This window comes from Nomascus leucogenys, chromosome 19 (assembly GCF_006542625.1).
Source record: "Nomascus leucogenys isolate Asia chromosome 19, Asia_NLE_v1, whole genome shotgun sequence".
NCBI lineage: Eukaryota > Metazoa > Chordata > Mammalia > Primates > Hylobatidae > Nomascus > Nomascus leucogenys.
Window position 1 is genome coordinate 73,993,563 of NC_044399.1, and position 27,412 is coordinate 74,020,974.

At 42.7% G+C, this 27,412-nt stretch overlaps 1 protein-coding gene across 4 annotated transcripts in view; it reads left to right on the top strand.

Annotated features, from left to right (window-relative positions):
• The window catches only part of NCBP3 (nuclear cap binding subunit 3), a 44,390-nt gene that overhangs the window by 10,108 nt on the left and 6,870 nt on the right, over positions 1–27,412 (top strand). The window contains exons 1-12 of one of the 4 annotated variants that reach the window (XR_004027008.1): positions 3,643–3,717; positions 7,298–7,423; positions 10,435–10,563; positions 10,807–10,883; positions 11,604–11,712; positions 14,418–14,517; positions 15,119–15,222; positions 17,906–18,209; positions 19,628–19,782; positions 21,435–21,596; positions 22,634–22,796; positions 23,259–23,420. Coding sequence is in view for 2 of the 4 variants with exons in the window: in XM_030799990.1 (XP_030655850.1) it covers positions 7,298–7,423; positions 10,435–10,563; positions 10,807–10,883; positions 11,604–11,712; positions 14,418–14,517; positions 15,119–15,222; positions 17,906–18,209; positions 19,628–19,782; positions 21,435–21,596; positions 22,634–22,869 (1,502 nt within the window). In the remaining 2 variants the exon portion in view is untranslated. Of the gene's footprint in view, positions 1–3,642; positions 3,718–7,297; positions 7,424–10,434; positions 10,564–10,806; positions 10,884–11,603; positions 11,713–14,417; positions 14,518–15,118; positions 15,223–17,905; positions 18,210–19,627; positions 19,783–21,434; positions 21,597–22,633; positions 24,390–27,412 lie in introns of those variants that run through there. The other 3 variants (XR_004027007.1, XM_030799991.1, XM_030799990.1) reach the window with 3 other exon arrangements.

Below are 27,412 nucleotides of genomic sequence, written 5' to 3' on the forward strand. Positions count from 1 at the left end.
GGAGACTCTAACAAAATGTTACAGTCCATAGAGTGGCGCTTGGCACATGGCGGGTGCCCAGTTAATGTTACTTATTATCATCATCTGGTATTCTCCATCTTCCCAGCTGTCATTTAAGTGACCTAGCTTCTTGGGCGAGTGAGGAAATTGGAATAAGCATGTTGACTCCTGCATCCACACTAGGCGTCAAGTTCAAGTTATTTGTTATTAATACCAACAACAATAATAAAAGATAACATTTGTTAAGTGCTTACTATGTGCCAGTCGCTCTGCTGTGTAATTAACTTATCCTTTCAACAGCCCTGTGAGGCGAAGGTGTTGATTATTTCCATTTCACTGAGGAGAAAATTAAGATGCTGAGAGGTTGGGAAACTTGCTCATAGTCCCACAGCTGTGTGAGTAGCAAGGCTGAGGTTCAAAGGCTGATCTGACTGAAACCTGTGCTCCTAACTGCTCTGCCAGCATTCCAACAGTTTGGGATGTGACACACTAGACTATTCTGCATCAAGAGTGACTTGCTACATTTGAATGATTCAGTGTCAAAAAGCTTCAGTCTCTTTATGCCCAAGATTCAAACTTTCATGGTTGGAAGAGACCTCAGAGGTCATCTAGGTTAACCTTCTGCCCAGCCCTGCAGGCCTTTTGGCAAACTTCCTAATGGTCTTTTGGCGGCTGCCTGAATGTTTCTTAAGTGATGGTGTGAGAACTATTTATGAGGCAGGCAACTTTATTTTTGGATACTTACTTGTGTTGAGCATTGCCTTCTAGTAATTTCTGTCTGTCAGTTACTGTGTGACTGTGAGGTTCTTTCATACAGTAGCCCTTCGGGTGGTGGAAGCACAGGCTTGCCTCCCATTCGCTCAGCGTGGCTTCATGTGTCGCGACTTTCTGGTCTCCCTTCTCTAAACACTTTGCTGTTGCTGAATGTTCTTCCTGAGGCGAGATATGGATTCCGGTTATGGTTGGATTCCCGAGAGAACGGCAGGACTGTTCCTCAGCGTTGTCTCTGTCTCAGCCACTTCAGTGTTGCACTCATCCTGTATGCAGCCAAGGCACTCTGGTCTTCTCCCCGGGAATTGTGCCCGTCAGAACAGCCTTTCTCATCATGTACTTGAGGAACTTTTTTTTTTTTTTTTTTTTGAGATGGAGTCTCGCTCTGTCACCCAGGTTGGAGTGCAGTGGCACGATCTTGGCTCACTGCAAGCTCCGCCTCCCGGGTTCACGCCATTCTCCTGCCTCAGCCTCTCCGAATAGCTGGGACTACAGGCGCCCGCCACCACGCCCGGCTAATTTTTTGTATTTTTAGTAGAGATGGGGTTTCACCGTGGTCTCGATCTCCTGACCTCGTGATCCGCCCACCTCGGCCTCCCAAAGTGCTGGGATTACAAGCATGAGCCACCGCGCCCGGCCTGAGGCACTTTTTTTAAAAAATTGCTTTTAAATGTATTCCTATTAAATTACATCTTGTTGATTTCAAACCTCTGCTTTCAATCTGTTGAATACATTTTCATCAAAACTCTACCTTTCAGCTCCTGGCTCTACTCCTCAGCTTCTTGCTCTCCATTGTGTACGTGCGGCTTCTGTTTCTTCATCCGGTGGTTGGTGAAGGGTGGGCAGTGTCTTCCAGTATCATGAGTCTTATTCTATTACCATAAGGCCCACAGTTCATGTTACTGTCGTGAGGAACTGGATTACATGCCTTAATGAACTTGAAATAGAGCACCATCTATGTATTCTCTCAATTTCTTGACCTGGAAACCCTACCAAAAAAGAAATGAGGTTAGTGTGGCTTTCTTCTTTTTGTTTTTGTTTTTTTTTTGTTGTTGTTGTTTTATCCACAGGCTTGGAGCTTGCTTCTTACGGAACTGTTGTCATTTCCTGTGGGAAAAATTTGGTTATTTATTTATTTATTTATTTTTTAGAGACGGGTCTCACTGTGTTGCCCAGGGTGGTCTTGAACTGGATTCAAGTGATCCTCCCGTCTTAGCCTCCCAAAGCACTGGGATTACAGGCATGAGCCACAACGCCTGGCTAATTTTGTATTTTTAATAGAGACGAGGTTTCTCCGTGTTGGTCAGGCTGGTCTTGAACTCCCAACCTCAGGTGATCTGCCCACCTCGGCCTTCCAAAGTGTTGGGATTACAGGTGTGAGCCACCGCGCCCAGCCTGCTGTCAGCATTTTTGATGAGCCTGTTCTCTCTGGACTCTAATCTTTTCTTCATTAGCTCTTTTACAAACAGTTCATGCTCACCAAAGAAAATTTGGAACATAGAACAGTAAGAAAAGTTGCCTACAGTCTACCATCCAAACCCAGTCATTGTCAACATTCTGTGTGTTTCCTTCTAATCTCTTATGGCCGTGAACTTTTGTTTTTCTCCTTTGTAGTCACACTGCTTTTTTTCCATTCCTGGACAGTCTACGGTCAGCATTTCCATGTTACTGTATAGCCTGGCATTAGTCGTTCAGATTCGTGCCATTCTCATTGTAATCTGTCTCTCTCCTACATGTGTGCCTTGGCGAGTTGTGCTCACCTGAAATTCGCTACCTTCTCTTTTCTAGGGAACCCCAGGAAATCCTTATTAGTGACCGGCAGTGCAATCGTGAACAGAGGCCTAAATGCGGATAAGGTTTATTGAGTCCAGGGGCCTTCTAGGTTCTTGGAATTAAAAGCCATGACTTTGGAACAGAAAGAGCCTAAGGGAAGTAAAGAGGTGGTTTCCTAGAAGGCAGCAGAAAGCAAGGAGAGCCCCAAGTGATAGTAGAGGAAACAGATTGAGGATTAGGGAGAAAACATTGGGAAGACTTGTTGATCTGACAAAATAGTTAATTTTAAATGAGACTAGCATAGAAAACAAAGACCAAAAAATGACAAAAATAATTATCAAGGGCATCATAACATTGTTCTAATATTACAACATTAAAAAAAAACCTACAGGTGAAGAAATATTTTAAAAGCAAACAGGAAAGAGTGTAAGGAACAAAATTTCTGGCCTCAGATGTCTTTTAAAAAAAAAAAAAAAACTGAGAAGGTCTCACTGTGTTGCCCAGGCTGGTCTCAAACTCTTGGGCTCAAGCAATCCTCTCATTTCAGCCTCCCACGGTGCTGGGATTACGGGCATGAGCCACTGCACCCAGCCTCACATGTCTATTTTAATTTAGGGAAAGTCGTACACATCAAAACTTGGGCAATGGATAATCCTGTTCAAAAGAAGCGGGTAAAGATACAAAGAACAAAAAAAGAGAGAGATGCAGGCGCTGGGTGCAGTGGTGCACGCCTGTAATCCAGCACTTTGGGAGACCGAGACAGACAGATCACTTGAAGTCAGGAATTCAAGACCAGCCTGGGCAGCATGGTGAAACCCCATCTCTGCAAAAAATAAAAAAATTTGCTGAGCATGGTGTTTTTTTCTTTTGAAACAAGGTCTTACTCTGTTGCCCAGGCTGGAGTGCAGTTGTGCGATCATGGCTCATTGCAGCCTCAACCTCCTGCACTCAGGCGATCCTACCACCTCAGCCTCCTGAGTACCTTGGACTATAGCTGTATACCACCACACTCAGCTAATTTTTTAAATTTTTTGTAGAGATGGGGTCTCCCTGTGTTACCCAGGCTGGCCTCTCGAACTCCTGGGCTCAAGCAGTCCTCCCACCTCAGCCTCCCAAAGTGCTGGGATTACACGCGTGAGCCACCATGCCCACCTGGATTCATAAATCTTCATGGTATCTTTATCTTTTTAAATCTGGGATGTCAGGAAAGCACTCAACTGAGTTAGTCTGGCCACACTCACGTGGGCTCCTGTTAAACCCATCTCTTAACTCTTTGAGATTTAGAATTATTATGTGTTTAAAATTATTAAACACATTTTTTGTTTGTAAAATTTTTTTTGTTTTTAATAGAAGTAATAGCATATATCTGCAGAAGAAGGATGGGCTAAAAAAAAATTTTAAATTTTGTTAATAGCATGTAAAAACATGCTTGGTAGTAATGGACATTAAATTCTTTTTTTCTTTTTATTTTTTATTTTATTTTATTTTATTTTGAGATGGCGTCTCGCTCTGTCGCCCAGGCTGGAGTGCAGTAGTGTGATCTCGGCTCACTGCAACCTCCGCCTTCTGGGTTCATGCCATTCTCCTGCCTCAGCCTCCTGAGTAGCTGGGACTACAGGTGCCCGCCACCCCACCTGGCTAATTTTTTTGTATTTTTAGTAGAGACAGGGTTTCACCGTGTTAGTCAGGATGGTCTCGATCTCCTGACCTCGTGATCCGCCCACCTTGGCCTCCCAAAGTGCTGGGATTATAGGCGTGAGCCACCGCGCCCGGCCATTAAATTCTTTTTTACATTTTTTTTTATTTTAATTTTTGTGGGTACATAGTAGGTGGGTATATTTATGGGGTACATGAGATGTTTTGATACAGGCATGTGACGTGAAATAAGCACATCATGGAGAATGGGGTATCCATCCTCAAGCTTTCTTTTTTTTTTTTTTTTTTTTGTGATGGAGTCTTGCCCTGTCGCCCAGGCTGGAGTGCAGTGGCACAATCTCGGCTCACTGCAACCTCTGCCTCCCAGATTTGAGTGATTATCCTGCCTCAGCCTCCCAAGTAGCTGGGATTATAGGCACATGCCACCACACATGGCTAATTTTTGTATTTTTAGTAGAGACGGGGTTTCCTCATGTTGTCCAGGCTGATCCCGAACTCCTGACATCAAGTGATCCACCCACCTTGGCCTCCCAAAGTGCTGGGATTACGGGCATAAGCCACCGTGCCCGGCCCCCTCAAGCTTTTGTCTTTTTGAGTTACAAACAATCCAATTACACTCTGTTATTTTAAAATTTACAATTAAATATTATTGACTGTAGTCACCCTACTGTGCTATTAAACAGTAGATCTTATTCATTCTTTCTATTTTTTATGGACCCATGAACCATCCCCTTGACAGAATTGCTTCAGAGAAGGAAGGGAAAGAAGGGATGTGGAGAGGTAATATGGGCCCCAGTTTCATATGTCATGTTTTGTGTGCCTGAGATCTTATAAGGAATTAAGCATAAAGCTAGGTAGTAGATATGTAGATATTTTAAATTTACTTTTTCTTTTTTTTTTTTTTGAGATGGAGTCTTGCTCTGTCGCCAGGGTGGAGTGCAGTGGTGCGATTTCGGCTCACTGCAAGCTCCGCCTCCCAGGTTCACACCATTCTCCTGCCTCAGCCTCCCAAGTAGCTGGGACTACAGGCATGTGCCACAATGTCCGGCTAATTTTTGTATTTTTAGTAGATGCAGGGTTTCACCTTGTTGGCCAGATGGTCTCGACCTCTTGACCTCGTGATCTGCCCGCCTCCGCCTCCCAAAGTGCTGGGATTATAGGCATGAGCCACCGCGCCCGACCTTAAGTTTATTTTTTATTGATATATTTACATATTTTGCAATTAAGATGAAAGGAGATAATGTACTTAAAATATGTAGTTTAAAAAGCTGGGTACGGTGGCTCATGCCTGTAATCCCAGCACTTTGGGAGGCCGAGGCAGGTGGATCACCTGAGGTCGGGAGTTCGAGACCAGCCTGACCACCATGGAGAACCCTCGTCTCTACTAAAAATACAAAATTAGCCTGGCGTGGTGGCGCATGCCTGTAATCCCAGCTACTTGGGAGGCTTAGACGGGAGAATAGCTTGAACCCGGGAGGCGGAGGTTGCAGTGAGCCGAGATCGCACCATTGCACTCCAGCCTGGGCAACAAGAGTGAAACTCCATCTCAAAAAAAAAAAAAAAAAAAGTACGCAATTGGCTGGGTGCTGTGGGTCACACCTGTAATCCCAGCACTTTGGGAGTCCAAGGCGGGTGGATCACGAGGGCAAGGGATGGAGACCATGCTGACCAACATGGTGAAACCCCACCTCTTAAAAATACAAAATTAGCCGGGTGTGGTGGTGTGTGCCTGTAGTCCCAGCTACTGGGGAGGCTGAGGCAGGAGAATCACTTGAACCCGGAAGGCGGAGGGAGGGTGCAGTGAGCCGAGATTGTGCCACTGCACTCCAGCCTGGCGACAGAGCAAGACTCCATCTCAAAAAACAAAAAAAGTATGCAGTCCTGATAAGGCTAAGTTTCTTTTTTGACCATAGCGTTCAACCTTTCTGCCTCCTCAGAAGTAACAGCAGTTATCAGTGTGACTCATACTGGCCTTTTCTAAGTGTCTGTGTACATAAATATGTACCCTTAGTAAATGTCTGGTATTGTTTAATGTCATCACCTTGCATGTAATTTTTTACGACTTGTTTTTTCACTCTGTGATGCATCTCAGAATCTTTCTGTGGTATATAATTATCTCATTTTTCACCACATAATATTTTGTAATGTGGATAAAGCATAATTTATTACCCTGGTAACTACTGGGTTATTAGAAATAGTGCCTTAGCAAGCATCTTCGTGTGAGCTACTTTGTGAACCCACATGTATGTGTTTGTTTAGGGTCAATACTGAGGAATAGAATTCCTAGATCTGTAGGGCATGTGCAAAATTACGTTTTTAATAGACCCTTCCAGTTTGCCCTTCAGAGTGACAATGCCCACCAGCCGGGGAAGTAACTCTTTCCCCTACTTACTGCCAACATTTCACACTAAAAGATGTAAGATATCTCGATTCAAGTACCAGAGACGCAGGAAAAATAAGATGTAAAATCTGGTCCGTGAAAACTGATATCTTCTTGTTTTCATGTGCATGTTAATGATTGGTAATGAGGTCAACCCATCTCCTCATATATTTATTGGCCTTTTGTATTTCCTTCTATGTAAATTGCTTACTCATGTCCTTTGCCCATCTTATTTTGGGTTGTCTTTTTTTTCTTAATTGACTTATAGGATCTCTTTAGTTTCATGGTTTGACATCGTCACGGGCAGCATCTCTTCTCTTTCAGAATTGTCTCCACTACTGCACGTTTTTCTTTAACATGCGTTTAAAAATTTTAGAATCAGCTGGTTAACTTCAACAAATACTCCTGTTGAGCTTGATAGTGCTCTGATTGCTACAGATTAATGTGGGGAGAGGTATCACGTATTTTATCAACACCCTTTGTTTAATCTTTCTGAGCCTGATACGCCTGTTCTGAATTAATCCTGTTGTTGAGTGATAAAAATTAAGATAGTTTACCTTACTGTTATGTCTTGTGCTCTTTTGAAATAATTGTTGTTTCTCTCAGCATGTTTCTTTCTAAGCTCATGTTGTCTGAACTGTTAGGAAGGAGTGCGGATGGGATGTGCAGTTGCGGGCAGGAAAATTCTATCATCTTTTCTGTGTCTTGTCTTTCTAGCAATCCCCAAGGTGAGACTGGAGACAATCTATATTTGCGGAGTAGATGAGATGAGCACCCAAGATGTCTTTTCCTATTTTAAAGAATATCCTCCAGCTCACATCGAATGGTTGGATGATACCTCCTGTAAGTACACCCGAGTTTCCTGTGAATATGCTTTTGCTGATGATTTTTCAAGAGTTCTTGCCATCAGAGATGGTGAATGATTCTGGCCCATGCTATTTGTTTATGCCTAACTTCTGTTAGTCCAGGAGAGAAAAAATTGTCGAGCAGTGAAACCCAGCATGTCCTTACCAGTCTGCCAGCTCATACCCCATAGTATCCCACGTCAGCTGAGAGGTGGTGGCCAGGGCTCTAGGAGGTGGGTTACTGGCATCTGAATCTGCCGTTCTTGATTGAGGCCTCTTTAACCCTCACCTTTTCCCAATAAAGGAGAGGATCCAACTGCATAGACTTGGGGCTGCATTTTCAGAGCCTTGGACTTTGTTGTTACTGCCTTCTGTACCGTTACTCAGAGGGCTGACTCTGCCTGTGTCTCTGACCTAGAGATAGACCAGAATAGACACTGGACAGAGTGTCATTCTGAATAGACAGAATGACCTAGAGCTAAACACTCGACTAGACCTCTCATTTCTGCCTGCCTTGAACTGTGTGTTCTAGAATGTCACCTGCTTGCCCTAACCCATGAGCTTTCCAACTTGTGGGCCAACTGTAATTTTTCACTTGCCTGCTTACTGTAAGTCTGGCCTGACCTCTTGTTACTGCTTTGCTGGCTTCTTGTCTTGACTCACTTCTAGTCTGGCTTTACTTGCTGCCAGCTGGCTGACCTGCTAGGTGGCACCCTAGATGGCAGCCTGGTTTTCTTAGCTGCTATCGTAGGAAGATATTTTCATTGAAAGACAAACATGACTGAGTGAAACATTTTTCTCCTTTTTTCTTTCTGCTTAACTTACACTATCCAAATCAGGAATTGGCAAACTTTTTTCTTTAAAGGGCTGGAATGCAGATATTTGAGGCTTTGTAGGCTTAACAGTCTCTGTCACATCTACTCAGCTCTGCTGTGATAGCATGAAAGCAACTATAAATAATACATAAACTATGAGTCTGGCTGTTTTCCGGTAGAATTTTATTTACAAAAACAGGCGGTAGGCCGGGCACAGTGGCTCACGCCTGTAATCCCAGCACTTTGGGAGGCCAAGGCGGGAGGATCACTTGAGATCAGGAGTTCAAGACCAGCCTGGCCAACATGGCAAAACCCCGTCTCTACTAAAAATACAAAAATTAGCCTGGTGTGGCGATGCACGCCTGTAATCCCAGCTATTCAGGAGGCTGAGGCAGGAGAATTGCTTGAATCCGGGAGACAGAGGCAGCAGTGAGCCAAGAAAGTGCCACTACACTTCAGCCTGGGCAACAGAGTGAGACTCCATCTCAAAAAGAAAAAGAAAAAAAACAAAAACAAAAACAGGTGGTAGATGTGTGTAGTTTATTGTACATTAATTATACCTAAATAAAGCTGGTACAAATGTAAATAAACAACAGGTGGTGGGCTAGATTTTGCTTGCGGGTTATAGTTTACTAACCCTGATTTAAGTCATTAAAACTGTGGCTAAGGTATATTAGAACGGGGGGGGACTCTCAGAATGATGTGGTTCACCTGTCTTGTATTATTTATCAGAATGTGAGAAACAGAGGAGGGAACATATTTGCCTAAGGCCACATGGCACATTAGTAACAGAAGTGAGAGCCTCAGACCTTCATTTCCCAAACTGAGGTACAGGGGACATATAATTTTGGGAAATACTCTTTTAAACAGAGTTAAAGAGGTTTATTTTCTATAAGATTTCTCAAAGCCCTTTTGTTGCTAAATTATCTTCCTTAAAGGGGCACATTAAATTAGTTGCTACAAAGCCAACTGGCTGTCATGCCTCCATTCTACATACCCCAGGGATGCCTTCATCACCCACATTTTCCAATGGGAATGATGAAGGGGGAATTCGTTTAGTATGTCCTGACAAGGAACAGCAAAGGGCTTCCCTGTAGGGGGCGGTAGCGTAAAGGACAGTCCCAACTTATTTGACAGTTATCAAGAACTGCTAATACTTACATATTAAATGTTTAACTACCTGTGTTCTCTTCCAAGTAGTTTTAATGTAACAACTCTTTTTCATGGAATACTTAAGTTATTTTGTGGAACCCAGTTTGGAAATGCAGCTCTAGGCTAATTTCATCAGAGAGGTTTTACTACCCTTTTCTTTCTTTTCCCTTCCGCCTTCCCTCTTTTCCCTTCCCCCTTCCCCTTCCCCTTCCCCTTTCCCCCTTCCCTCCCCCCTTCCCTTTTCTTTTCTTTTTTTCTTGACAAGGTCTCACTCTGTCGCCCAGGCTGGAGTGCAATGGCATCATCTTGGCTCACTGCAAGCTACGCCTCCCAGGTTCATGCCATTCTGCCTCAGCCTCCCGAGTAGCTGGGACCACAGGCGCCCACCACCACGTCCGGCTAATTTTTTGTATTTTTAGTAGAGATGGGGTTTCACCGTGTTAGCCAGGATGGCCTCGATCTCCTGACCTCGTGATCCGCCCGGCTCAGCCTCCCAAAGTGCTTTCTCTCTCTCTCTCTCTCTTTCTCTCTTTCTTTCATCTCTCTCTGTCTCCTTCCTTCCTTCCTTCTCTCTTCTCTCTTTCTCTTTCTTCTTTCTTTTTTATTTATTTTTAACTTTTCATTTCTTTTGAGACAATCTCTTCCTGTTACCCAGGCTGGAGTGCAGTGGTGTGACCTTGGCACACTGCAGCCTTAATATCCTGGGCTCAATCCATCCTCCCACCTCAGCCTCCCAAGTAGCTGGAACTACAGGCTCATGCCACCATGCCTTTTGTATTTTTTGTAGAGACAGGGTGTCACTATGTTGCCCAGGATGATCTCACTCCAGGCGAGTCTCCTGCCTTGGCCTCCCAAAGTACTGGGGCTACAGGCGTGAGTCACCATGCCTGGCCTATATTTCTCTTCATTAGTTGGTTTGTATATTTACTGATGATTATCTGTTGCTGGATGAGGCTGTAGTGATGAATGCGACGCAGAATCTGCTCTCAAGAAGCTTACCATTTGCATGCCATGTAATGTCTTGTTTTACATTTTATTTTAGGTAATGTAGTTTGGCTGGATGAAATGACAGCCACACGAGCACTTATCAATATGAGCTCCCTGCCTGCACAGGATAAGATAAGAAGCAGGGATGCCAGTGAGGACAAGTCAGCTGAGAAGAGGAAAAAAGGTAACTGAACACAAAGGAGGGAACTGGGGTCTGAAAGTCCTCTTCTTTACACAGTCCTGTTTCTGAGCAGAGCTCTATATAGCATCTCATCACCAAGTGTTTCTGAACTAATCTGTGATGCTTGAGATCATCAGGAAATAGGAGAAAATACTGGACTTTTAAAATTATGTGATAGTTCATCCTGTATCTCATTATATGAAATATTTTATCTTGTTTCATCTTGTCCTTCACATTCCATTTTAGACAAGCAGGAAGACAGTTCAGATGATGATGAAGCTGAAGAAGGAGAGGTTGAAGATGAGAACTCAAGTGATGTAGAGGTTAGTAATAGGGGAAAGATAGATGTAAAGTTATTGTAAAAAATTGCTTACTGTCTTTTTAAATGAAGCTTAAAGACTTAGTTAAGTTGTGTTTTTTCTCTAGCTTTCACCATTAGACCTTCTGAGGGTGCACCAGGCTCTTGTCCTTTAAGTTCATGTGGATATAGCGATTCACCTTGAAATCTTAGAACAGTACTCATGCTTCTACAAAAAAAGAAAATAGTTTTATTGAGAAGTACTTTGAAGTGTTATCTAATCGGTAAAATGAAGAAACAGCAAGTAATGGCATACTTCCTAATGGATTATGTACTATTGTTAAAAATATTAACATGCATTCATTTAAAAAATATTTACTGAGTACCTGTTATATACCATATTCTAAGTGCTAGGGATATAGCTTCAAGCAAAACAAAGTCCTGGCCCTCTCGGAGCCTGCATTCTAGTGGGGAGTGCAGAGGATACGCTGATGCACAGATACCTCATACTGTGTCAGGTGGCGATGAGTGTTGTGAAAAGAGTAGGGGATAGAGAATGATGGAGACTGTTCTTTTAGACAAGGTGGGCAGGGGAAACCTCTGAGTTAGAAATTCTATAGCGGAACTAGTGCTATAATGCTTGGAAGTACTCAAGGTAGAATGCTTTTCTTAATGGTAGCTTTACTACTGAAGAAATATCAAAAGGACTTTAATTTTTATATTAAAAATACTCTTCTTTCTTAAGTTGGACACGTTGTCTCAGGTAGAAGAGGAGTCTTTGTTAAGAAATGATCTTCGTCCAGCTAACAAACTTGCTAAAGGAAATAGGTTATTCATGAGATTTGCTACAAAAGGTAAATGTAATATTTGGTATTGTTTTGTATTTTCAATCAAAATGATTTATTATGGAGTGACATCCTTCTTTTTTGAATAGAAGTTAGATCAAGTAATCTCAAAGTTCCCTTCAAACTATAATATTCTGCGCTCATGAAATAATTGCTTTGTCACCTGAGTTGGAATTTCTGACTTTAAAAGTGAATATTAACTATTTGTATATTTCTGTGACTTCTGGCTAAAGTTATTTGCTGTTGAAACTGGTTTGCCTCATATATTTTCAGCCAGTTACCATCTGAATTATGAAAACTTTAAAATGAACCTTTATCTATTCCAGCAACATCCTCCTGAACATTGCCAGTATACCGTTCAGTTCTAATTCCCTTCTCATAAGATTGTTTACACACAGTGACTTTTGGTGGGCATTTAAAAATGTGTGTGTATGTGTGTATATATATATATATACACATATTGTTTTTTTTAATCATTTGAGAGTTAGTTGAAGATAAAAACCCATCACCCCAAATGTATTCCAAAGAACAAGAACATTGTTTTATACATAGCACACTTAACAAAATCAAGAAATTAACATTAATACAGTACTGTTACCTAATCCGTAGTCGATATTCAAATTTTATCAGTTGTTCCAATAATGTCCTTTATATATTCCCCGCCCAGCCCCAGGTCTAGGATCCATCCAGGACTGAGTGTGTAAGTATGTAATGTTTCCTTAGTCCCCCATAAGTTGAAACTACTTTTGTCCTCCCATGTTTTCCCAGAGTATAGGTTTACTATTTTCTAGAATGTCCCTCAGTTTGGGTTTGTCTCATGACTTCTCCTGATTGAATTTGGGTTGTGCATTTGAGACAGGCGTGCCACAGAAGCGATGTCATGTCATTTCCAGAGCATCATGTCAGGAGGCCCTAGATACTTACTCGTCCCAACCTAGGGACGTTCACTTTATTCACTTGGTTAAGGTAATCATCAGTATGTTTTTCCGCTGTAAAGTTACTATTTTTCCATTTGTAATTTAAAAATTGGTGAGCTGGCAGGATACAGTGGCTCATGCCTGTAATTGCAACACTTTGGGACGCTGAGGCAGAAGGATCACTTGAGCCCAGGAGTTCGAGACCAGGCTAGGCAACATAGCAAGACCTCATCCCTATTTTAAAAAATAAAAAAATGAATAAAATAAAAAATTGGTGGGCAGATACTTTGAGATCATGTAAATAGCCTGTTGCTCATCAGGGCTTCATGCAGTAGGTTTAGTATCTGTTGATGCCTTTCTGACTATATCATTTCTTTACTAGTAGACAGGTGCTGTAAGGAAGAGCTTTCTGTTTTTACCTGTTTGTTTGTTTACATCAGTTTAGAATCATGGATTCTTTATTCAGTGGGTTATCATCCATTAATATCAGTATTTTATTTTATTTATTTTTTTGTTTGTTTTGAGACGGAGTGTCGCTCTGTCACCAGGCTGGAGTGCAGTGGCACGATCGTGGCTCACTGCAACCTCCGCCTCCCTGCAACCTCTGCCTCCTGGGTTCAAGCAATTCTCCTGTCTCAGCTTTCCTAGTAGCTGGGACTACAGGTGCATGCCACCATGCCCAGCTAATTTTTGTATTTTTGGTAGAGACGGGTTTCACCATGTTGGCCAGGATGGTCTCGATCTCTTGACCTTGTGATCCGCCCACCTCAGCCTCCCAAAGTGCTGGGATTACAGGTGTGAGCCACCGCGCCTGGCCTAATATCAGTATTTTAATTTACAAATTGTCTTGGATTTGGCCAGTAGAGCGCCTTCAAGCTGTTGTGACATACTCCGTGATTCTTTAAGCACTTTCTTTCTTTATGGCACAACAAAACATCTTGCTTTTCCAGACTCATTTTGCGTCTTACCTGCTCCACATCTGGAATCAGCCATTTCTCCAAGGAGCTGGTGGGCATGGTTTGAGGGGTTCAGGGGCTGGGGGCTATACATACTGGTTTGTGTTGTCACGTTTACCTACAGCACTGGATATATTTAGAGTGGTGTTTGTTCTTTACAGTTAGAGTGTCCAAGAACTGTGGAAGGTCTTCGTATTACTACTTTTGACAAAAATTTGTGATGACTGACCACCTTTCTTTCCTGTTAACTGACATTTCAACTTGACAAATGTGATCTTTACCACATTTACTCATTTGAGTGGCTGACTACATTCTACGTGTATAGTACTATGCTGTTTTCTTTAAGCCATTTTGAGGAACACAATAAGCTGGAAAAATGATTTACCAAATATATGGAATTATATGTAGTCTGTTTCCTTAATCCTGATTCTGTGTTGTTGGCATGTGATCCTTCAGAAGTGAGTATCATCTTTCATGGGGTGGCAAAAATGCCACTATTTTGAGAAAGTCTTTTTGATTCCTGGGTACCTGTAATGACCTAAAGCTCTTTTATGCCTTTTGGAACCTTGTATCTTGTAGTGTTTATTTTTGTTTTCTCCATTAAGTCACCTGGCTCCAAACAGCAGTTTTAACCTCATTCGTCTCTGTATTTTGCTTTATCCCCTCTACACTGCATTGCTGTAGTGGGCACTCAGAGTGTGAATGTTGGTAGTGGATTTTTACTTTTTGTTGGCAAATTGTGCTGATCTGATTCCAGCTATGGAAAACATTAAAAAAAAAAATTCAACATTGTCTTCACACTCACAGGAAATCCTAGGTAACTATTGTCATTAATTTTTAGACGACAAAAAGGAACTTGGAGCAGCCAGAAGAAGTCAATATTACATGAAATATGGGAATCCAAATTACGGAGGCATGAAAGGAATTCTTAGCAATTCATGGTGAGCCCAAAACCTTCAAATGCAATAGTATTTAAGTTTTTCTTAATCCTTCAGTTGGTATTCTGTGGTGAAATGTCTGAACTCTGTGTAGACTGGAAGGAAGACAAGAGGGAAGAATTCAAGATTCTTAGATGTGGTAAATGATGGGGAATGCTGAATTGTAGTTACATTTAAAATATCTGTGTTAGGACCTAACATTGTGTCAATGTGTAGTTGAAATGAATTAGTGAGCCCGGACGCGGCGGCTCACGCCTGTAATCCCAGCACTATGGGAGGCTGAGGCCAGCAGATCACCTGAGGTCAGGAGTTCAAGACCAGCCTGGCCAACATGGTGAAACCCCGTCTCTACAAAAATTAGCCATGCATGGTGGTGGGTGCCTGTAATCCCACCTACTCAGGAGGCTGAGGCAGGAGAATTACTTGAACCCAAGAGGCAAAGGTTGCAGTGAGCTGAGATGGTGCCATTGCACTTCAGCCTGGGAGAGAGATTGAGACTCATCACAAAAAAAAAAAAAAAAAAAAAAAAAAGAAAAAGAAATAGTGGATTTCAAGGTCCTTCCTATCAGTTTTTGATTGTGTGCTTATTTTGGCATTCTTGCAGGAAGCGAAGATATCATTCCCGTCGTATTCAGCGGGACGTGATCAAGAAGAGAGCCCTGATTGGGGATGACGTTGGCTTGACGTCGTATAAACATCGGCATTCTGGTAGTTGCCTGCTCAGCTCTTGGGTAGACACATGTTTGGCTCCTGAAATCATATTTTTATTCTTAATGCAATCTTTTAAGGTTCCAAACTTTATCATCCTCTCTTCCTTGCCCTCACCCTCTGCCAACATATAGGAAAGTAAGTCAAGTCACAATTAATTTTAAGTTGCCCAAAGAAGTCAAATGATTTTATAAAAGCTGTCAAAAAAGGCAAAATGTGACATAAGAAAAATTAAAACAAAACTTTCCTTAGGATCCTAATTTTTCTACTATTAATATCAACAGCTGCATGAAAACAATTTTTTTAAGACGGAGTCTTGCTCTGTCTCCCAGGCTAGAGTGCAATTGCTTGATCTCAGCTCACTGCAACCTCTGCCTCCTGGATTCAAGCAATTCTCCTGCCTTAGCCTCCCGAGTAGCTAGGACTACAGGCATGCGCCACCATGCCCAGCTAACTTTTGTATTTTCAGTAGAGATGGGGTTTCACCATGTTGGCCAGGCTGATCTCGAACTCCTGACCTTGTGTTCCACCCACTTCGGCCTCCCAGAGTGCTGGGATTACAGGTGTGAGCTGCCACGCCTGGCCAAAAACAATTTTTGAAATTATTTTGTCAGATGAACTGATTGTATTTTTTTTTCTGTATTAAAAATAGGCTGCTGTGTTGAGTGCTTTGTGCTTGTTGGTTTGTGCGTGTGAATGCCTCAGAAGAGTGGGATATCATGACTTGGGTTTCTTTCTTCTTTTTTTGGTGCTTATTGTAAAAGAACCATTTTATTTATGTTTTATAAAGAATTGTTCTTGTTTTGAGCCTCATCTATGGAATCTTCTACCTGCCTAATAGAACTAGCCAAGTCAGCATACAAAATAACGTACACACACATTTATCATCGTAATGGGGACAGAAAGGGATGAAGTCTAGACATTTAATGTGTATATACAAAATTGTATATTTGAGATCTACATGTTAATAATACACATAGGATGGGAACAGTGGCTCATACCTATAATCCCAGCACTTTGGGAGGCCAAGGCAGGAGGATCACTTGAAACCAGGAGTTTGAGACCAGCCTGGGCAACATAGTGAGACCTTGTCTTTACAAAAAATTTAAAAATTAGCCAGACCAGGCATGATGGCACATGACTGTGGTCCCAGCTACTTGGGAGGCTGAGATTGCCTGAGCCTGGAAGGTCAAGGCTGCAGTGAGCCAAGATTGTGCCGCTGTATTCCAGCCTGGGCGACAGAGCAAGACCTTGTCTCAAAATAATAATAATAATATTACACATACTTTTCTGTTACACGGTTACACTTTTCCAATTTGAATTACTTTAAAATATTTTCATCATATACTTTTTATATCCATATTAAGGAAATTAAAAAGCAAATTGCCCCTATTTCTAGTACCCTGTATGATGACTGAGTTCATCTTACATTTTTCCCATTTGTCTGTTTTCATAATAAATAGTATAACTCTTGTGAACATATACTTTATATTCTACTTCTTTCGTTTACTGTATTTTTCCATTTTCATTATTCATGGTGCTTATGTTCTATAAAGTCACTGTGAACACTGAATTAGCAAATACTGAATCGTACATAGCCTCTGGCCACATCATTTTTGTCAGTTGATCAATATGTAACCTTGTTGTACATATGTTTCTCTCTCTTTTTTTTTTTTTTTTTTTTTTTTTGAGACAGAGTCTCTCGCTCTGTTGCCCAGGCTGGAGTGCAGTGGCACGATCTCGGCTCACTACAAGCTCCGCCTCCTGAGTTCACGCCATTCTCCTACCTCAGCCTCCCAAGTAGCTGGGACTACAAGCACACACCACCATGCCTGGCTAATTTTTGTTGTATTTTTTAGTAGAGACAGGGTATCACCATGTTAGCCAGGATGGTCTCGATTTCCTGACCTCGTGATCTGCCCGCCGCGGCCTTCCAAAGTGCTGGGATTACAGGCGTGAGCCACCGCGCTGGGCCCATATGTTTCTCTTTAAAGACACCTTATTTAAGACACATTGTTGATTCGTTAACGTTGAGTTCACAGCCAATAGCCCTATAACTCATGCCTGAATGCCTTACCTGACATGGTATTTTTCCACAAGGCACATCACAGCCCCCTTGCATCTAGGAACGCTAGGCAGTACTTCAGCACGACACTCAGGGCCATTTTAAGCAGTGAAATCACTAGCAGCAGGCACAGAAGTGTAAAAAATGTGGCACTCGGCGGACTGAAACAGACGCTTGTTTACAGCATGAGATGAAACAGGAAGGCAGAGTGTTACTTTGTTTGACCTCTGCTGGGAGTGTGCGTGCCTGGTGACTCAGATTTTTTTGCCACTCTGTGCGTGCCAGCAAATGACCATGGAGTTCAAATAAATTTGTATTCATTTTGGAGTTACACATAAATTTGGTAAATTTGCAAATACAAAATCTGTGAATAATAAGGGTCATTTGTATTTTTAATGACTTTATGGTATTTGATTAGGCTGCTGCATCATACTTTACCTAGCCATCCTCCTGTTGCAGTATCAGAGTAATGTCCATTCAGCACTATTATAGATAGTGCTCCAATAAAATGTCAGGGATGGGAACCCCACCTTTTAAAAAGGTCACCGATGTAGAGTAGAAAATCATACTTGTTAATTTTAGTGCTTTTCCTAATGTTTTCTGGTTAAATTTCTTCAGGGCTAGTGAATGTTCCCGAGGAACCCATTGAAGAGGAGGAAGAAGAGGAGGAAGAGGAAGAGGAGGAAGAAGACCAGGACATGGATGCAGATGACAGAGTGGTAGTAGAGTACCACGAGGAGCTCCCGGCTCTCAAGCAGCCCCGGGAGCGGAGCACGTCTAGACGATCCAGTGCCAGCAGCTCAGACTCAGATGAAATGGACTATGATCTAGAACTGAAAATGATTTCCACGCCTTCACCAAAGAAAAGCATGAAAATGACTATGTATGCTGACGAAGTGGAATCTCAGTTGAAAAATATTAGGTAAAAATTTGTTTTATCAATGCTAGCTTTTAATTTGATTTTAAATACTAATATAACTTCTTAATTCCTCCTAATTTTATAATATCTTTTATCTATTCCGATTTCAGTCCCTTGTAGGAGTTTAATAAACGCATCCAGTATTTCCTCTATACAAGCAGTGATTCTTGTTATAAAAACAAAAGACAACATAGAAAGTGAAAATCATCTGTATTCCCATTCTTTCCCAACAATAACTACTGTTAGCAATTTGGCAAATAACCTTTCAGCTATTTTTTGTGTGTGTGTGTGTGTATGTGTTTGTGTGTGTGTGTGTATGTATATATATGGGGAAAAACTATAGATATATTTGTATAAAAGTATACTTTTTATAAAAATGAGGTTATGCTATTTATAGTTTTGCATTGTGCATTTTTCACTTAATATATTGTAGACATTTTTTTCAACTGTATATAATCTGTTGTTTGAAAGTATCATGATTTATTTAACCAATTCCTTTTTGATGGACTTTAGGTTTCTATTTTCTTACAATTGCACTAACTAAATAAATTCCTCAAAGTCCAGTTATTACACAAAACAGTATGTGTTTAAAAAGATGGTAAGTATTGCTTTATTTTTTTCCAGAAAGGTTTTTTGTGTGTGTGTGTGTTTTTTTTTTTGAGATGGAGTCTCGCTCCGTCGCCCAGGCTGGAGTCCAGTGGCGCGATCTCGGCTTACTGCAAACTCCGCGTCCTGGGTTCACGCCATTCTCCTGCCTCAGCCTCCCGAGTAGCTGGGACTACAGGCACCCGCCACCATGCCTGGCTAATTTTTTGTAATTTTAGTAGAGACGGGGTTTCACCGTGTTAGCCAGGATGGTCTCGATCGCCTGACCTCGTGATCCACCCGCCTCGGCCTCCCAAAGTGCCGGGATTACAGGCACGAGCCTGTTCACATTTTTATTTTTAGTTTTCAGAGAACTTTCTGGTAGAGAATGCTGCCGGAACGGTGCTGGCACCTAGCATGGTAGCATATCTTTATGAAAGAGAAGTCTGCCCTTTAAAGAGAGAGACTGTAGACTATACTGTGTGTTGACTACGGCCAAACCACAGCATGTGTGAGTGGAAGCCCCAGTCTCTTTGTAGGCTTCTACTTAACGTTTGTCCCAGAAAAGGGGGACTTGTAGTTATGTGCTCTGTAATAGCGCATACACATGTGGAAACCACCTTCGAAAACCTGCTCACCAGGACCAGTCTCTTTAGAGCAGGCAGATCATGGTTTCCATAAGCAAATAATTATAAGTTTATGGATTTGTAAGTGAATGTTGGCCATGTAAGACTGGATTTCTTAAATTGTTTCCTGCAAAGTATGAGATTGTTGTTTGGGCCTTGTCTCACAGTTGAAGTTGGTTAACTGTGCCCTGTCCTACCCCCTTTTTAAAGGAACTCCATGAGGGCAGATAGTGTATCTTCAAGCAATATCAAAAACCGAATTGGTAACAAATTACCACCTGAGAAATTTGCAGATGTCCGACATCTATTAGATGAGAAACGTCAGCACTCCCGTCCACGGCCACCAGTCAGCAGTACTAAATCAGGTACTGTTCTTCACTTGGATTTCTGGCTGGATTCTGAGCTCCAGAAAGAACACTGGGGCAGAGATAGGTTCCTGAGTAAAACGTGCGATGTGTGAACTGATGTAGCTGTCCTGGTTCATCATGTCTAAATTGTGGGCTAGGTGTTGGAAATTTAGGAAATGAAAAATAATCAGACTTCTGAAAATCTAGCTTTAAATATTTTTATTCCAAATTATTACAGTTGTTCCTTGGTATCTCTGGGGGATTGCTTCTAGGACCCCCCCGCCCCGTCCCCCTACAGATACCAAAATCTGCAGATACTAAAATCCATTGATGCTTAAGTCCCTTATATAAAGTGACATATTATCTGCATATAACCTACACACATCCTCTCATATGCTTTAAGTCATCTCTAGATTATTTATAATACCTAATACAGTATAAATTCTTATCCTGTATTTTGCAAAATTTGTATTATTTTTTGCTGTACTGTTTTATTTTTTTTTCCACATATATTCGATCAGCAGTTGGTTGAATCTGTAGATGTGGAACCCACAGATGAGGAGGGCCAACCATATTTTACTGTGTATGACACTGGCATACTTTATATACAGGAATAATAGAAATTAAGTTCCATGGTTGTCTGAACGGTTAAGAGTTTGAACTAGATCATTTCTATGTTCAGACACTGATTCAGCAGGTCTTTAGCCGTACCTGCTATGTGCCAGACCCTGGGCTAGGTGCTAGGAATGTGAGAAGCCTTTGGAGGAGACGCAGGGCCTTCATAGATCTACTCGGGAAATTGTGAAAGGCTTCTTAGAGAAAGTAGCGTTAGAGCCAGGCCTTGGAGAGGGTAGGATCTCTGTTGGCAAACCTGATTTTTTTACATGAGAAGTAACCTGATCTTATATCTATTTTAGAAAGATAACTTGAGGGTGGAGTGGGGTGGGGTAGAGAGTTAAAAAAGTAACAAGAGCCTGAACTAGGTCGGTGGAGACAGAATGGATAGAGAACAGGAGGTCTTTGAAGGAAGACTCAGTGCTAGGAAGTGTTGGAGGAAAGGAGCTCAGGTCTCAGTGGCCAGAGAGAACAGGGTGCTGCTCTCGAGAGTAGCTAAAGGGAGAGGAGACCTCGGCACAGGGCCTCACCCATGAATGTGTTTCTGTCGTTGCTGCAGTTGTTGGGGGAACTCAAGAGGACAGGTGGATTTCTGGGGGGATTGAGGGAAAAACACAGTTGATGCTTTGCCTTTTCCAGTCTCTTTATATTTACTGGTTAAATGTAATAAGTTTATTGGGAACTACTTATATGTTCAAAGATTGTGCCTTCCGCTTTCCGGGAGCTCACAGGATTTTTTGTTCTCTGAAACTTTTGTAAATTATTTAGTCTTCTTGATTCTGCTAAAAAAAAAAAAAAAAAGATTGTTTCTTCAGAAATTTAGTTCTGGAGCAATCAGTTGAGGATTTTTCCTCTGACAGCCCCTATGTCCGAATTTTCCTAGAGAAGTCCAGACTGATTACAAAGGAAGAAGGAAGCATACTTAGCAGCCTGATTGTCAGCCCCTGTGTCCTTGGGGCGGGGGTTAGTGCCAGATCCTTTAGAGGTCTCAGGCGGCTGCTGCCGAGCATGAAGCACACACGTGGTCACTGGTGCACTGTTTCTCTTTTTTTCAGATATACGCCAGCGATTAGGAAAAAGACCACATTCTCCAGAAAAGGCTTTTAGTAGTAACCCAGTCGTTCGGAGAGAGCCCTCTTCTGATGTGCATAGTAGGTTAGGTGTTCCCAGGCAAGATATTAAAGGCCTCTACGCTGATACTCGGGAGAAGAAATCAGGTTGGTAACCCTTAAAACTGATGGGAATGGGGATTCAGTGAGAGCAGAGGACAATGGGTGTATTGGAGAAATACTTTCTTAGCAGAAGGCAAGAAACAGCCCATGCCAAACATAAGTGATTATTCCTTTTCCATTATAGTTATCATCAGCATCAGCATCATCCCAACAGTAAGGAACGCTTAGAAAATAGAAAAAAATAGCACACTCCTGGCTCTTTCTGTTTGGCACAAATCTTTTTAGTTTGATGTGAGCTATTCCAGTCTTTGTCCACATGCAAATCCTACTTTTTTCATATAGCATTTTATCGTAGTTGTTTGCCACATTTTATAATCTTTCTAAATAAAACTTTTAGGCCAGGCATGGCGGCTCAACACCTGTAATCCCAGCAATTTGGGAAGCCGAGATGGGGGATCACATGAGGTCAGGAGTTTGAGACCAGCCTAACCAGCATGGTGAAACCCCGTCTCTACTAAAAACACAAAAATGAGCTGGGCGTGGTGGCGGGCGCCTGCACCACTGCACTTCAGCCTGGGCAACAGAGCAAGACCTTGTCTCAAAAACAGAAACAAAAACAACTTTTAATTGTCTTATAATGTGGCTATCCACAAAATTCTAAACACGTATTTCTCTATTGCTGAATTTTCATAAAATATATTTCAAAAATTAATGGAAGGGATCTGGGAGTGGCCTACTCCTGGCAGAATGGATTGGCACACAGGGTGGTGTCTTGGCAGGGAAGGGCAGGAGTAGGAGGAAACAGCCTCTCAGGTGATTCTGATGTGTCTGGTGACAGGGAGGAACCTGACCTGTCCCCCACGGTGAGAATCCCCTGCTGGGTCCAGACCCTTCTGTTTGCAGGCAGGGGGCTGCGGCCTGGGAAATGAGATTTTACCTACCCAAGGCTGCACTGTGGTGGCAGGTGCCACAGACTGCTGGCGTTTCCTGCACAGCAGGTGTTGGCAGTGCTGCTGCCCCCTCAGTACTACCCTGGTTCTTAGTGCTGACTGCGAAAGTGAAATGCCATCTCATCCAAACAGGTAATTTATGGACTCGCCTAGGATCTGCACCCAAGACCAAAGAAAAGAATACGAAGAAAGTGGATCACAGGGCGCCTGGCGCTGAGGAAGACGACTCCGAGCTGCAAAGGGCGTGGGGGGCTCTGATTAAGGAGAAAGAGCAGTCTCGCCAAAAGAAGAGCCGGTTAGATAACTTACCATCTCTCCAGATTGAAGTTAGTCGGGAAAGCAGCTCTGGTTCAGAGGCAGAGTCCTGATGCCCCTGGGGCCTATGGCAGCTGCCCTAAAGCCTGACATTCTTGCACAGGGTGGGGCGCGCAGTAGGACCCTCCCCCGCAGGAGCTGGCGCCCTCTTGCTCCTGCTCACACGGTCACCCTCAGCTCTTGCTGCTTCGGCAAGACATCTTAAGAATGTGACACATTTTCAAGGGCATCTCTATCTTTCGCTGCAGAGTTGTAGTTCTGGGCCCTCGATTCCTTTCCCACCACCCCACAGGCTTTACCCTTTGAGAAAAAGGCAGCCCTCCAGATTTTGTAGACATTTTTCTTAATATTTTTAACATTGTGTCTTTTAAAAGAAATGTTTTACACAGTTCATCCAAAGAGCAGAGAACTGAACTTCTCACTATTGCCTTGGCCCTGACAGCTGTTACCAGCACCCTTTTCCCAAGAAAAGTCAATTCCCAGGTGCTTATTGGACATCCTTCGAGGGGGAAGAGGAGGGAAGCGGCCAGCTCACCCTTCCGGGACCCTAGTGTGGGGGCGAATCTCACGGACCTGACCTCAGAGGTGCACCAGTGCCGCCCAGGTAGATAAGAGCTGCAGCGTTGACTGTGCTTCCGTTCTTCCCTCGGGGATTGCTCATGTCATGGGCCTCTTACTTGCTGTCAGCTTGATGTGAAGATCAAGTTCAGTGCTGTGGGATTTTTAGGAACAAAAAACTGTGACGTCTGGATTTGGGGTTGATTTTTGTGCTAGGGGTGGGATTATGGGTTAATGTTGAAGAATTTTTAAGTCTGTATTATGTTTAAAACATGAATGATTTGAAAGTTTAAATTTTTAATTTTTATATGTGGAAATTCTTCCTGTTGGCTAAAGGGGAAGCTCAAGTGGTGTCTTCTTTTGTGCTGTTAAATATATATTCTATTCTTTGGAAGAAGGCAGAGAGAGGAGTCTTATTATTTTTAAATGCTCCTAGTTGTATAGTCTGTCTGTTGTACATAGAGTTCAGCTTGTTTTTTGGCTCCAGTAGGAAAAAAATCCATCCATCTGAGATGGGGTCCTGTTGTTTATTATCACTCTAGAAGTTATACATTGATATTTATTCTTTCTGTCCCCAAGTTGTGGCACCTGAAGACATCTTCAAAATTGGCAGTAAAGATAATAGTTATAAAAATTTTAGTTCATTTATTGTTAAACTCCTTTCGATTATTTCACCATTAGGAGGAGGTAGATGGTTTTGTCTTCCTGTCAGATTTTTGTTTTGTAGTGTTTAATTTTTATTCCTCTGCAGTTTTAAGAAACAGTGTTTTGCTTCGGTTTGCTGGAACATGGGAGTTAGAGATGGTAATAAGCCGTGGTCCTTTTTGCGATGTCACATCTCTTCACCTGCCTGGGCTGTTGCGCACACAGTGCAGCCTGGATTCTGTCGATCTTTACTTGTGGCTGAGCTAATGGTCACATTGATAGTTGATTACACTGTGGCACGAATTAATGCAGAACACTGTTATTAATAAAGGAAGTAAAGGGCTGCAAGATTTGAGAGCTGCAACAAAAACTGTATTGTCCCATATTTTGTTGATTAACCTGCTTTTTCTCCCTCCCTTTAGAGAGATTGATTAGAGGATATAACCATGATATATTTCAGCTTCTTAATAGGATTCTAGGAAGGAGATGGTTCTGGTTTCTCTGCCAGTTGAGACTTAAGGCATCTGAGATTTCTCAGCTTTTCTTTCCTTGTGAAGCATACGGCTGAGAGCCAGGTTCTTAGGAAGGGTCAGGGTTTGGGGAATTGGTAGAGTGAGAAGTGCGGGGGCCTGAGAATCAGACATCTGGATGCCAACCCCCGGCTCTGCTCCATGGACTTGGGCCTCAGTTTTCCCGTCTAGCAGTTGAGCAGGCTGCCACCAGAATTCCTGGCTTTGTTGGTGCGTCTCAGTGGCGGTTGATTCTTCCTAAACTGTGACGGCAGTGGGCTCGCCAGCATTAATTTCTATTGCAGGTGGAGGAAGCGCCAGGCAGACAACTGAGGGCATGTATGAGGTGTAGACGGGCTCATTCCCATCCCAGCACAGTCTCTGCTTCTACTAATGGGGCAAAGATGTCTTGTGGTCAGGGTCCCAGCTGGCATGGCCTCTGCAGGGTGTAGAATATGCTCCTTCACAGACTTGCCTTTTGCTTTTCCACCAGCAGCTCAGGTCCATTTGTTCCATGGCCCTTCAGCACTCACCAGTCTCCTGCTGGAGATCAGCAAAGACATTCTGGAAGGAGGTGGCGTGCAGTCAAAACTGGGTCTTTGATCTAACCGAGAAAAATACACACTTGAGTAGCCTTACAGTTTTCACAGACACACAGAGAGAACCCAGAAAGGCAGCTTTAAAGATTTTTGCTTCTCAGAGTTACTGGCCTTATTAGCCTCTGTAACCCTCCTGCCCACTCTCAGAGAGTTACTGGTCGTTTTAGCCTCTGTAACCCTCCTGCCCACTCTCAGAGAGTTACTGGCCGTATTAGCCTCTGTAACCCTCCTGCCCACTCTCAGAGAGTTACTGGCCGTATTAGCCTCTCTAACCCTCCTGCCCACTCTCAGAGAGTTACTGGCCGTATTAGCCTCTGTAACCCTCCTGCCCACTCTCAGTCACTCCGATCTTGCAACATCTCAAGTGCGTCCTGAATGGTGAGGCCTTTTCTTTGGAGTTCAAGAGTGAGAATGGAGAGTCAGGACAGGCCCCTGGCAGGCAGCTGGGCGTGCTTTTACCCTGGACGCTCCCCACACATGTGGGCACAGGGCTGCACACTGTGTGTGTTCCTCTTAGTCTTATGTGTAGGAGATTTTACATACATGTTTGCTGCTTGATGATAATTGCAGATACCTCATTTGTTTCCCATTCTCCTCTCTGGAGAGTTACCAGGTACCCAGGATAATTTGTGGCATCCTCAGGATGTAGTCTCATCCTCTGGCCCCCTTGTAGTCTGATCCTGTGAACCCCTCCCCGTTCTTCAGCCACTGCCCTTTCCAGCTGCATTTGTACAGCAGCCTCTTCGCTGGTCTCTGCCCTGTCTCCATTCTGCACACTGCAGCGGGATGAACCTTTGTTGTTGTTACCAGCTTAATTTAGATGTAATTTGCATACAGTTCAGCCATTTAAAGTGTACACTTGAGTGGCTTTCAGTATATTTGCAGAGTTATGCACCAGCACTGTAATCAATTTTTTTATCACCCAAAGAAACCCTGAGCCCATTAGCAACGCTCCCTATTCCCTCTTCCCTCTTAGCCTCTGGCCACCACTGATCTTCCTTCTCTCTCTGTGGATTTGCCAATTCTGGACAGTTCATATAAATGGGATCATATACTATGTGTCTATTTGTGACTGGCTTCTTAACATATTTTTGAGGTTCATCCATGTCATAGCATATATCAGTATTTCATTTTTTAAAATTGCCAAATAATAGTCCATTTTATGGGTACACCACATTTTTTTTTGTCCACTCATTGGTTAACGGGCATTTGAGTTGTTTCTACTTTAGGGCTATATATATATATTTCTATTTCTATTTCTGTAATTTATTTTTGAGACAGAGTTTCGCTCTTGTTGCCCAGGCTAGAGTGCAATGGCACGATCTCGGCCCACTGCAACCTCCGCCTCCGGGTTCAAGCAATTCTCCTGCCTCAGCCTCCAGAGTAGCTGGGATTACAGGCATGTGCCACCACGCCTGGCTAATTTTTTGTATTTTTAGTAGAGATGGGGTTTCACCATGTTGGTCAGGCTGGTCTCGAACTCCTGACCTCAGGTGATCTGCCCACCTCATCTTCCCAAAGTGCTGAGATTACAGGTGTGAGCCACCGCACCTGGCCGTACTTTTTGGCTGTTATGAATAGTGTTGCTACGAACATTCCCGAACAAGTTTTTGCACGGACAAGTGTTTTCATGACTCTTGGGTGTATACTTAGGAGTGGAATTGCTGGGTCATAATTATCTTTAACCTTTTGAGGAACTGCCAGGTGGTTTTTCCAAGGAGCTGTATCATTTTCCATTCCCACCAGCAATGTGTGAGGGTTCCAGTTTCTCCACATCTCCACCAACACTCATTATTTTCTGGTGTGAAGTGGTATCTCATTGTAGTTTTTTATTTTTATTTTTTCTTTTTAAAATACATTTTGTACAAATGGGGTCTCGTTATGTTACCCAGGCTGGTCTAACACTCCTGGCCTCAAGTGATCCTCCTGCCTCGACCTCCCAAAGTGCTAGGATTACAGGCATGAGCCATCATGCCTGGCCCTCATTGTGGTTTTGATTTGTATTTCCCTAATGACTAATGATGTCGGGCACCTTTTCACATGCGTCAGGATGAACTTTCTTAAATATAAATCTGATTCTGTTATTCCTCTGCTTGAAACTTTTCCAAAGCTTCACTATTACCCTGAGAATAAATTCCACACTCCGATCGCATGAGTCCAGGAATTCAAGACTGCAGTGAGCTGTGATCAAGCCACTGCACTCCAGCCTGGGCAGCAGAGCAAGACCTGTCTCAAAAAATACATACATACATAAATTCCACCCTTTTTGATAGCATGTTATAAGG